Below are 12268 nucleotides of genomic sequence, written 5' to 3'. Positions count from 1 at the left end.
GGCAGATGAAAATGGATACATCCGAAAATTTTCATCAGCAAGCCTCGGAACAAACAGAAGAAATCCATTCATAAAATTGATTATGAATGACGAAGTTCTAAAATGTGTCATCGACACAGGTTCAACCATTAATCTAATGAAAACTAACCGCTTAAATTTTCCAGTTTACAACGAAACATTAAAGGTTCACACCATAAATGGTGTTATTGAATTAAAACAAAGTATACGATTAGGAGCAAGCAAAATTTGTCCGAGCAAACAAAAATTCTATATTCACGACTTCTCAGAGCATTATGATGTTCTGATTGGGAGAGAATACCTTGAGGCATGTCAAGCAAAAATAGACTATGCACAAGGATCCGTAACCTTAGGAGAATTTAACTTTTGTTTTAGATATAACGACGAAGAGGTCGAAGAGGACATGACCGCACAAGAGTGCCTTGATCCACCCTCAACAGAGGACAGACCATTTAACTTCGCTATAAATAATGAATTAATAGAAAACAATGAGTTTAGGCTAGAGCACCTAAACTCAGAAGAAAAAGAAAAAATAAAAAAAGTTTTACATGAATTTCGTGATATCCAGTACCATGAAGGTGACAATTTGACTTTCACTAGTACAATTAAACACAAAATTCTAACAAAACATGAGGACCCAATTTACAAGCGTCCATACAAATATCCTCAAATATACGATGAGGAAGTAAATAAACAAATAAGCGATATGATAAAACAAAATATCATACGTAAATCCAAATCCCCTTACTGCTCACCAGTAATAATCGTTCCAAAGAAAAACGATGCATCTGGAAAGCAAAAGTTCCGGTTAGTCATAGATTACCGCAATCTCAATGAACTAACTATTAATGATAAATACCCTATCCCGATCATGGATGAAATATTAGACAAACTTGGAAAATGTCAATATTTCACAACCATTGATCTAGCCAAAGGCTTTCACCAAATCCAAATGGATCCTGGTTCAATACCCAAGACCGCATTTTCGACTAAACATGGCCATTACGAGTACACTCGCATGCCATTTGGTCTTAAGAATGCACCTGCAACGTTCCAACGTTGTATGAACAATCTCTTAGAAGATTTAATTTTTAAGGATTGTCTGGTCTACTTAGACGACATTATTATTTTTTCCACTTCATTGGAGGAACACATTTTGTCGCTACAAAAGGTATTTAAGAAGCTTAGAGAAGCTAACTTAAAACTACAGTTGGATAAATGCGAGTTTATGAGAAAAGAAACTGAATTTCTCGGTCACATCATCACAACTGAGGGTATAAAACCAAATCCCAACAAGATACAAGCAATTGTCAAATTCCCAATTCCAAAAACCCCAAAAGAAATTAAATCATTTCTAGGATTATGTGGTTTCTATAGGAAATTTATACCAAATTTCGCTAATATAGTAAAACCATTAACACTTAAATTAAAAAAGGGAGCAAAAATCAATATAAAAGACAGAGACTACGAACTAGCGTTTGAAAAGCTAAAAGTACTCATAACATCCGACCCAATTTTAATATACCCTAACTTCGAAAAACCATTTTCATTAACTACAGACGCGAGTAATATGGCAATAGGGGCCGTCCTTTCGCAAGAGCATAAGCCTATATGCTATGCAAGTAGAACTCTCAACGAGCATGAGTTAAATTATTCAACGATTGAAAAAGAATTATTAGCAATCGTTTGGGCCACTAAATACTTTAGGTCCTATCTCTTTGGTCGACAATTTCAAATCCTTAGTGATCACAGACCACTCGTCTGGTTAAATAATATGAAAGAACCTAACATGAAATTACAAAGGTGGAAGATCAAGCTAAATGAGTTTGATTTCCAAATTAAATACGTCCCAGGAAAAGAAAATTATGTGGCAGATGCTCTGTCCAGAATTCAATTAAACGAAAACTTCTTAGGCGAAGATACAATTAGCACAAGAGCAACAATACATAGTGCTCAAGAAGACAACAGTAACCATTTACAAATCACAGAAAGACCACTTAATTATTATAATCGACAAATAGAATTTGAAAAAGGAACCGAGAACGAAACAAAAGTTACGAATTACTTTCACAAAACCAACATAAAAATTACGTACAAAGACATGACTAATACGCATGCCAAAGAATTAATAAAAGAATACTTATGCACAAAGAAAAGTGTGCTATACTTCCACAACGAAGCAGATTTTCCAATTTTTCAAGAAGCCTACTTAGAAATAATAAGTCCGAATAATTCAACAAAGGCAATGAAAACTAGTACAAAATTAATAGACCTTCAAACATACGCAGAATTCAAAGAATTAATATTAAAAAAGCACAAAGAATTATTACATCCAGGAATTGAAAAAACTATCAATTGGTTCAAAGAAACCCACTATTTCCCAGATTATCAAAATCTAATTCAAAATCTAATAAATGAATGTGAGATTTGCAACATCGCAAAAACAGAACACAGAGATACAAAATTAACTTTCGAAATAACTCCGGAAATCGCTAATATCCGAGAAAAATATGTAATGGATTTTTACATAGTAGGAGATAAACAATTTTTATCTTGCATTGATATCTATTCAAAATTTGCATCATTAATAGAAATAAAAAGTAGAGACTGGCTAGAAACCAAACGAGCTATATTACAAGTGTTCAACCAAATGGGTAAACCCATCGAAATAAAGGCAGACAAAGACTCAGCTTTTATGTGCACAGCTTTACAATTATGGCTAAAATCAGAAGCAGTAAATATTAATATAACCACTAGTAAAAACGGTATATCCGACGTAGAACGATTTCATAAGACAGTTAACGAAAAACTAAGAATCATTAACAGCGACTCAGACGTCGAAAATAAACTTACAAAATTTGAAACTATACTCTACACGTACAATCATAAAACAAAGCACAAAACGACTAACAGAACACCAGCGGACATATTCATATATGCAGGTACACCAGAGTATGACACTCAAGCTAATAAAGAAAAACTAATAAATAACCTCAACAAAAACCGAAGAAACTTTTAACAATTTAATTGAACAAAGTAAAGAATTCAATAACCTTATACAAATCGAATACCTAGTAGAAAAATTAAACAGAGAAATAAACGGCTTAAAAATAGCCAAACGTAGCAAAAGAGGTTTAGTTAACATAGTAGGAACAGCATATAAATACTTATTTGGAACATTAAATCAAGAAGACAAAGCAGAAATTGAACAAAAAATAAGCAACTTAGCAGAAAACAGCGTTCAGGTTAACGAATTAAATTACATAATAGAAGCTATAAACAAAGGAATAGAAATCATGAACGAACTAGATCAAGAGAAACAAAAAGGAAAGAAATTAGATATCCTTATATTTAACTTACAACACTTTACAGAATATATAGAAGACATTGAGATGGGAATGCAGCTCACAAGATTAGGAATTTTTAACCCAAAATTACTAAAACATGACTATTTGTTGCATGTTAATTCTGAGAAATTGTTGAATACAAAAACTTCCACTTGGTTTAAATCAGATACAAACGAAATACTGATAATATCCCATATTCCTCGAGAAATAATAAAAAGCCCGGTATTCGAAATAATTCCATACCCGGATGAAAATAATAATATTTTGACAGAAATAGCTCATGAAAAATATTTTACCCAAGATAAAAAAGTTTATAGCAGAGAAACAAAAAAATTAATTAATAATGAATGTTTAACAGGAATTTTAAACCAAATAACATCAGAATGTAGTTATACTAAAATTTTGCAAAATTTTCAAATCAACTACATAGAACCAAATATAATTTTAACTTGGAATTTACCAAAAACTATATTAAACCATAATTGTATAAATAACGAAATAACAATAGAAGGAAACAATATAATAAAAATCTTTAATTGTTCATTGCAAATTAATGAAATTTCAATTTCAAACAATATGTTAGATTATACTCAAAGCATTTACGTAAGCAATGATGTTATAAAATTAGAACCACTTTCGTTTGTACAAACGAAACAAATTATAAATGCACATACAAAATTTAACAATGTATTCCAGATAATTACAATAACCATATTTGTAATCATATTAATAAGTTTAACACTGTATTTGACATATAAGTTCAAAAGCATACCTAAGAAATTAATTATAAAATATAAAAAACCCAAAGTAGAAGAAACACCTACAATAATAGGAGATATACCAATTGTAAAAGAAGAAAATGTTACACTATATCCAAACTTAAACACCTGAGGACAGGCACTTTTCTAATGGTTGGGGGAGTGACATATCCATAGTCGCACCCACCCTTTAACATATCTTAGCACATAAGCATAAGCACAATTATAAACATTTCTAATATTGTAAACAAAGAGCCTGGTGATAACATCGACATTGGTCAAGATCAAACTGTCCCCCTTTGGTAGACATAAACAATTCACCCTAAATATCACGCCACTGTCAATGTTCCCATCAGAGTACTATCCCACGCATAATTGCTGACGCAGCTCAAACTTCACTCAATTTTGACTCAAACTCTCTCAAAGCGAAGTTTGCTAAGCGACCGCAACAGTTAGATAAATCAGTTCATATTCGGGAAGCAAATCTGAATGTACTCAACAAAAGTAGCCGTTAAGTGAAAATAATAAATTGAAATATATTTTTTTATAGTAACCTAACGTGTAAAACTTAATTATATATTATATATATATATATATTTTATATATTTATATATATTTAATCTAATTTCAACAAAGTGCACACCCATGTTGGTGGATAGGGTCGACAGATACGCGGGCTCTTGACCGTGCAACAATCCGTCGCTGGCTGTGGGGTCACACTGGCTGACGTTGAGGTCGAAACTGTTAATTTCGTTGGTGGCTTCGCTTTGTCATAGCTGATATCCTCGTTCGGATCGTAGGGCCTAATGGTCTGGTACTCCACACGATTCACGTTCTCTGTCACCGTCTGATACTCATGCTTGTTCTTGATCACGTTATCTATCTCGAGTATGGTTGTCAAATAGCCTGGCGGCTGGCAGCGCTTGCCGCGCCACACCGTGCCCGCGGGACAGGCGGGCATAAGACAACGACCTGCATGGTATTCGCCCTGTGAGCAGATTATCTTGCGGCACTGTGCCTCAAAGAATATCGAGCCAGGTGGACAGCGGGCTTGTTCAGCAGGTTCAGGCACAGGCGGAGGTTCAAAGGTAGGTTCCTCGGTAGTGGTGGGTTCTTCTGTGGGCTCCTCGGTAGTTGTGGGTTCTTCTGTGGGTTCCTCGCTAGTGGTGGGCTCCTCTGTGGTAGTGGTGGTGGTGGTGGTGGTTGTTGTGGTTGTTGTGTTCGTAGTCGTGCTTGTAGGAGTGGGTGCATTTGGACAAGGTTCCGGGTTTATCAAATAGCACTTGCCGTCGGTATGCATAAAGTATTCTTAACCAAATTGTTGATATTTGTATAAGCTTTAAAATCGAATACAATTTTTACTGACCTTGCGGACACAAGCTCGGAGCAGGTGGGCGCTGGGTTGGGCCCGTGGTTGTGGGTGTCGGGGTTGTGGGTGTGGGTGCGTAGGGGCAAGGCTTCGGGTTTATCGAATAGCACATGCCATCCGTATGCATAAAGTAACCTAATCCGAATTATTGTTAAAATAAATAGCTTTCCAATCAATTGGATATTCAACTTACCTTCCTGACACAAGCTCTTCCTATAGCACAGGCCATTGACGAGCTCATAACCTTGTGGACACTATAAAGATTTCATTCATTATCTGTCGAATTGTGCAATCGACGCCGTATTACCTCTCCATTAGTATCTTGATAACCTTCCACGGCACACACAGATGAGCATATTACGCAGAATATCGACACTATCGCCCAGTTCGAAGTCAACATTTTCCCATGCGGCTTCAGGCGATGTTCTAACAACTAAGCTCGAACGGCAACTAATCGATTGCAGCTCACGAAAATTGTTTTGTGGCGCTTAAAACATAATTGCCCCGTCCTGATAACCTCTGCTGGAAAGCTGCACGTGTTAGGTGAAATGCGCCATTTTGAACGTTTGGCCAAGCCACAAACACAGCTCACAGATCATTTCTAATCGGTATGCTCGTCTATCAAGTGCTACTTCTACCTTGCGCTCTGCTGGCTCTTCATCTAGCCAGCGCCCGTGCCCAATGCCCCCAGAGCTCGGTTGCCGTGAACGCTCCGTGCGGGCAAGCAGCGATTTCTTGTAACGTGCCCTACGTTCCTCAGAATGGGGCTTGTGTGCTGCCTTTTCCGACTCCAAGTGGATGCGGTGAGTGATTATTTATTAGGTTCGCACAATATATATATATTCATATATATGTTTTATCATTATTCAGGTTCAGGCCAAGTCTGCGCAAACGGAGTTGTGGTACACGTTTTTCCGTCAGGGTTTACTAACGCACAATCCGTAAATTCGCTTTGTCCAAATCAACCAGTTCAGCCCCAACCTGCTCCGTGTCCAAATCAGCCTGTAATTCCCTATCCACCCGCTCAGTCCCAGCCTGCTCCCTGCCCAAATCAGCCTGTAACACCCTATCCACCCGCTCAGTCCCAGCCTGCTCCTTGTCCAGATCAGCCTGTAACACCCTATCCACCCGTTCAACCCCAACCTGCTCCTTGTCCAAATCAGCCTGTAAATCCCTATCCACCCGCTCAGCCCCAGCCAGCACCTTGTCCAAATCAGCCTGTAACTCCGTATCCACCCGTTCAGCCCCAGCCTGCTCCTTGTCCAAATCAGCCTGTAACACCCTATCCACCCGCTCAGTCCCAGCCTGCTCCCTGCCCAAATCAGCCTGTAACACCCTATCCACCCGTTCAGCCCCAGCCTGCTCCCTGCCCAAATCAGCCTGTAACACCCTATCCACCCGTTCAGCCCCAGCCAGCACCTTGTCCAAATCAGCCTGTAACACCCTATCCACCCGCTCAGCCCCAGCCTGCTCCCTGCCCAAATCAGCCTGTAACACCCTATCCACCCGTTCAGCCCCAGCCAGCACCTTGTCCAAATCAGCCTGTAACACCCTATCCACCCGCTCAGTCCCAGCCTGCTCCCTGCCCAAATCAGCCTGTAACTCCGTATCCACCCGTTCCACCCGAGACCACAAATAGACCCTACCAGCCTCCTACTACAACAACCAGAGAAACCACAACAACCTGGAAAACGACGACAACCAGAACGACAACGACCACACCGCCGCCAGCTCCGCTGCGTATCTGCCCGAGAGGCACAGTTCTTATAAATGACAACTGCCGTCTGGTATATTGCGGCTCAAAAGTCTACTCAAACGGTCGTTGTGTGGAGCCGCGGTGCCCCAAGGGCACTTACTGGACGGGCCAGAAGTGCGCTCTACCCGAGCCGATTGAGTTGAGTCCCATTAATCTCCAGCGAACGATCATCAACGAGAACTCAAAGAATACGCCCGACTTGGTGCTAAATAATGTGCAGCATTTAACAGTCAATGCCTCGCTTACGCTACCAACGGATTACAGGGATTACGAGGAGGATTCCGAGGAGGAAGTGGAGGAAGCGGAGGAGATACAACCTCCGCCATCAGCTCCAATCAAATGCTGCACTGTGATTGCGCCACGCACCTGCCGCTGTCCGGCGGACAGTAATCGCTGGCAATGCTATAATCAGAGGCAGCAGCTGTGCGGCGACTTCTGTAGCGCGCCTAAGGTAGCGATAAGGCCAGCAAGTGTGAGCACCTGGCATGTCAACGATGCCCAAATGCTCAGCATGCCGCCCAACTGGAATGCCGGCTGTCAAATGCAGAGCAACTGCATGCAAGCCACAGGTGACTGGAATTAACTTTTAGATTTGGATCTCAAAGGGTTTCTTATGGGTTTTCCTTTTGCCATTAACTCTTCTAGAGAGGTATGACTGCAGCGGCTGTGCTTCGGGACAGATGTCCTCCTGTTCCCCCTACTGCTACGACTACCGCTGCAACAGCCCCACCTGTGCCTACTACGATCAAGAACAATTTTGCGATTCGCCGCAATTTGCCGACTCTGTGGGCTGCCGTCCTCAGGATGGCTGGCGTCGATAGGCAATGTGACCAGCTCAGCTTCAATAGGTGCTTTAAATGTTAAAAATAAAAATATGTTTTTTTTTTTACTTTTGTTTTGCAAATTAATAAAATAAAACTTGAATTTTTAAAAATCGCCCTTCTATGCGATTCTCATGAATTCAAGTATGACTTACAGGCTTGTGTTTACTCTCTAGCAGACTTTTCCTCCCCCCTCTCTCGCTTTTGTATGCTCTTCTATTGAAAGTGCAAGTGGTACGTAAATTGTTTGCCGCTGCGTGGGGCCAAATTATTATTGGAAATTGGTAAACAAATATAAGACTTGACGATGATGGATTTGAACCGGTAATTTCGCGCTAGTCAGTCCGACGCTCAAATACCAAAAGCATCATTGTCTGTTAAGCCTGGGCATAGATCAATTATCGCCAATTAGTCAACAATCCGTCAAACAGGTCAAGCCAACTCAAACCTGGACACAGGTTATCACCTAGCTTTAAGTTAGTATAATTAAAAAATATGCTTATGCGAGAATGTGCCAAAGTACATAGACCAAAATAAGTTAGAGCGTATTAAAAGAGTAGCATAATTTGCGAACAGTCATTATTGAGTATTTACTCAACTCTCGTCGTGAACTATTGCACCTTCTGCTGTGCATGACGTGCTCATACCTGATTCACCTGTGTACCACTGGGACTGCTATCATCGCTATCTGACATTTTATTATGGCTTAAATTAATACAAAAAAAAAAAACATTAAAATTAAAAAAAAAAATAAATATATGATGCATTTGTTGGTCAACCTGTTAATTGATGGTCTAACTCATGGTACTCTTTCGCTCTCGCGCTCTCTCTTGCTCTCTCTCTCTCTCGCTCTATCTCTCTCTCAAACCGATAAATGGAGCATAATCAATTTTATAAGGTAACACTATCTAATCAATGGTAGCGCTATCTAATAATTACCACATTTTTTAATTGGAGCACAGTTTTTGCTGCAGTAGAAAAAAAGAGTTTGCAACTAACAACTCGAAGGGAACAGAGCCAGTTGCTCCAAATATTCTGAAAATGGAGGTAGGTGTCCAACTTATTCATATATAATGCTATTTCATCGGAGGTATGACGGAATGTCACTTGATTCGTATCTTATAATGTGCAACTTTTGCAGCTTGCCGCTATCGCGTGTGCGCTGCTGCTGGCCATGGGACCATGGGTCAGTGGCGAGGTCAACGATACCATTAGGGATAAGATTGTGCTGCATACGCCGCTGCAGAACTATGAGCAGCCATCGTTGCGCGATTACGAGGACTGCCAGGCGAATCGACAGAGCTGCATGGATACCTGTGCCGGGCGGGACAAGTGCGAGTCGGAGTGTCCTCTCTGCCCGGAGCTTACGGATGAGCCGCTGCTGGTGCAGGGTGTTAACGATACCAGCTACGTGGCACCGGCACAGCCGGCCCTGAACACCACGAATATCATAAGGCTGACAAACGAGATTAACAATATTATCAAAACCAAAATTCAGGGCCGCAACGAGGTGAATGTCAAGGTGCATCAGAATGTCTCCCAGGTGGGCGGCCGCTTTGGTCTGGGCTACAATGAGCAGGGCTCCTGCTGTTATGTGGTGCGCCGAGAGCGAGTCTGCGAGCACAAGGAGCACTGCAGGGAGCACTCGCGTCATCGGGTTTGTGGCGAGCGTTGCCAAGCGCGAGTAATGCACGCGAAGCGTGTGGTCATCTGCGAGAAGGATCAGCCAGATGTGTGCCAGGAGACCGTGGAGTATGTTCCGGTTCACCGACGCAAGTCCAAGCCACGAAAGCAAGCCCGAACTCGTAGCCCAACCCGATCCCAATCGCAATCCCAAGCTCCACGCTGTTATAACTTGAGCGCTTGGCCCTATGTTGCCTGTGGCCAGGATCCGAACAGCATTCGTTTGAAACGCAGCAGCTGCCAAAACTGCTTGCAACTGAACTATGGCTACATCTTGCAGAACGGGCTGCCAGCCGGTTGCTCCGGCTGCTTTGTAAATTACGGGGCCCCATTGATTCCCACGCCGCTTTTGTATGCACCCTATCCATATCTAAACTTCAATAACTATCAGCCGCCACCAATGTACGAGGATCAGGGCCAGTTGCAGGAACCAGAGCAGGAGGAGGAGCAAGAAAAGGACACTGCCCAGGACAAGGAGCTGGACAATGACACCGATACCGACAGCGGTTGGGTGCTGGAATCGGAAAAGTGTGTGGGCGCCGATGGCCAATTGGAAGATTGCAAGAGCGGCGACAATGGTAACGATGTGCCCAAACGTAAGCCTTCGCCTCCAGCCCACTTGGAGGAGGACTCAAAGGACTATGACTACGATCCGGGCTACGATGTGCCCGCCCAGCGTCGACGACGCCGCCAAAGTAATGGCAAGTTTATACGTTCTTTATACAGCCGCCACACTAGCAAATAACCTAGCAAAACTACCTCAGCCACGCAAGGATTTCCAGCTGCACAGCCAACGAGTCCAAAACGTTTTTCAATTTTAAGAAGTTGAAAAAAGTAGAATAAAATACAAGAAAAGAGAACTCCTATTAAAAATTGCATACATGGCGCTAACGTAATAAAACAAAATTTAACACACTTTGTTCAGTCCACATTATTATTGCTTCGGCTGCGATGTATTTTAATCTATGAAGGGAGATTACGCGTTCAAGGGGAAAAATATGTGAGTAAATTTCTAAGACCATGAATCAGGCTGTTCGAATAATTGGACTGATGCATCATTGACTGACTCAGATTCTATTCCCCCTATTTTACTACTTTCATCGATTAAGCAAACAGATAAATGGACTTGACCAAAGACAATATAAACACTAATTAATTATTATTTTGTTTTTATTTTATTATTTTTTGTTAGAATTATAAAGAACAACACCGCGAGGAGGCCATTATAATTATAACTAAATATGAGCTTGGAGTCGACTTGAAATGTAATTGTATTTTTTAGCACTATTTTATTTCTTAATTGGGGAATAAAAATAATATTAATTTAATTTAAAGAAATGTAAATATTTGCATCGACTAAGAAATACATATTTTCTGCGGAGCCAACCCTAGTACACAAAATGCATTCCTATATATCAACACAAAATTGGGATAGTTCAGGATCTGCGCTAGAAAACTAACAAAATTAATTTCTTGCCAGCTAAAGCCAGAGCAGTCGATCGTAAGTTCTAAACTTTTTCGCTCAATGTACTTCGAAAACGAAGTGACGCAAAGCTTTGCGGAAGGCAGGCTGGCGACTAACTTCGTAGCTCGTGTCAGCATCAGCGAGCCGCGACTTCGGCATTCGTTCGTCTGGTCTTTGGAGAACGAACAACCTGTCGGCAGGCATGCCGTACGAAGCCTCAAAGGCCAGATGAAAGGCCAGGCCAGAAATTTTACGTCGCATTCAAATGTATAGGCGTTACTCCTCTTAGTGCTTATATTGTCTTTGGCTTGACCATATCGGGCAAATCGCTTATCTAAGTTTCTGATGATTAACTCAATTTCGTTAAGAGGTGAAGTCATCAAAAAAAGGAACATTTTCTTAACCTGATGACGATTTACGAGAGCACAAAATACACATAAAACTGAGAGAAAAGTGTGCATAAAATACACAATTTATATTTTATATAAAAAATATATAAATTATGTACATATGGTACGAAAAATAATGTAGTTTCTATAGTAAAAAAAAATCATCTGGTCATGATCAGTAATATATATACACAAATATAGTATTCTCCAATATGGCCGTGAAAACTTTCTGCTTCACATTTCAGAAATATTTTTTTTCACCAATGTTTCGCCAGTGAAAAAGGTAATCTATTTGAAAATATTTATAAAATCATTCGGAAAAAAAAAACAAAAGATGGAATCGGTTTCCGCCGATCTTGAGGTGGGAATCTTTAAGCTGAAAAATGTACTTTCAAAAATTTTCCACAATGATCACAGAAAATGAGTTTGAAGCCAAATTTCCGCACGTTTGGGTGGATTTTACAAAATCGCTGGAACACATAATAATGTTTTTAATGGATTGCTTTAAATTGCTTGTGGACCATGGAACAAAACATAAAACTCCACCCTTATAACCTGTCAACCGCATACTTTATCCAAGAGAAATTGAGAAATGATTTAAAAAAAAAGATTTTTAAAAATAAGCTTGAGGCCAATCGGATGTTAAACAAAAGAGTTTCATA

At 40.4% G+C, this 12268-nt stretch overlaps 3 protein-coding genes across 3 annotated transcripts; 2 read left to right on the top strand and 1 right to left on the bottom strand.

The window, feature by feature from the left end:
• Positions 1-4634: 4634 nt before the first annotated feature.
• On the bottom strand, positions 4635-5954 carry LOC26531786 (eukaryotic translation initiation factor 4 gamma). Its single transcript, XM_015172457.3, has 4 exons — positions 5800-5954; positions 5686-5746; positions 5490-5627; positions 4635-5431 (listed from the first exon to the last, which is right to left on the bottom strand). The coding sequence occupies exons 1-4, from the start codon at positions 5890-5892 to the stop codon at positions 4740-4742; spliced, it is 984 nt and encodes a 327-aa protein (XP_015027943.1). The 5' UTR covers positions 5893-5954; the 3' UTR covers positions 4635-4739.
• Positions 5955-6087: 133 nt separating this feature from the next.
• On the top strand, positions 6088-8182 carry LOC6629541 (arginine-glutamic acid dipeptide repeats protein). Its single transcript, XM_002053633.4, has 3 exons — positions 6088-6295; positions 6363-7817; positions 7894-8182. Exons 1-3 carry the CDS (start codon positions 6103-6105, stop codon positions 8067-8069), a joined length of 1824 nt encoding a protein of 607 aa, XP_002053669.1. The 5' UTR covers positions 6088-6102; the 3' UTR covers positions 8070-8182.
• Positions 8183-9046: 864 nt separating this feature from the next.
• On the top strand, positions 9047-10686 carry LOC6629542 (uncharacterized). Its single transcript, XM_002053634.4, has 2 exons — positions 9047-9116; positions 9211-10686. The coding sequence occupies exons 1-2, from the start codon at positions 9111-9113 to the stop codon at positions 10495-10497; spliced, it is 1293 nt and encodes a 430-aa protein (XP_002053670.1). The 5' UTR covers positions 9047-9110; the 3' UTR covers positions 10498-10686.
• Positions 10687-12268: the final 1582 nt, after the last annotated feature.

This window comes from Drosophila virilis, chromosome 2, assembly GCF_030788295.1.
Source record: "Drosophila virilis strain 15010-1051.87 chromosome 2, Dvir_AGI_RSII-ME, whole genome shotgun sequence".
Taxonomy (NCBI): domain Eukaryota; kingdom Metazoa; phylum Arthropoda; class Insecta; order Diptera; family Drosophilidae; genus Drosophila; species Drosophila virilis.
The sequence above is the reverse complement of the archived record's forward strand: the minus strand, read 5'-3'. Positions and strand labels throughout refer to the sequence as shown.

Coding starts and splice junctions, on each gene's coding strand:
- LOC6629541 (XM_002053633.4), top strand. CDS start 6,103: ATGCTCGTCTATCAAGTGCTACTTCTACCTTGCGCTCTGCTGGCTCTT. Junction 6,296..6,362: donor TCCGACTCCAAGTGGATGCG/GTGAGTGATTAT, acceptor ATCATTATTCAG/GTTCAGGCCAAGTCTGCGCA. Junction 7,818..7,893: donor CAACTGCATGCAAGCCACAG/GTGACTGGAATT, acceptor TAACTCTTCTAG/AGAGGTATGACTGCAGCGGC.
- LOC26531786 (XM_015172457.3), bottom strand. CDS start 5,892: ATGTTGACTTCGAACTGGGCGATAGTGTCGATATTCTGCGTAATATGC. Junction 5,628..5,685: donor GAAGAGCTTGTGTCAGGAAG/GTAAGTTGAATA, acceptor AATTCGGATTAG/GTTACTTTATGCATACGGAT. Junction 5,432..5,489: donor TCCGAGCTTGTGTCCGCAAG/GTCAGTAAAAAT, acceptor AATTTGGTTAAG/AATACTTTATGCATACCGAC.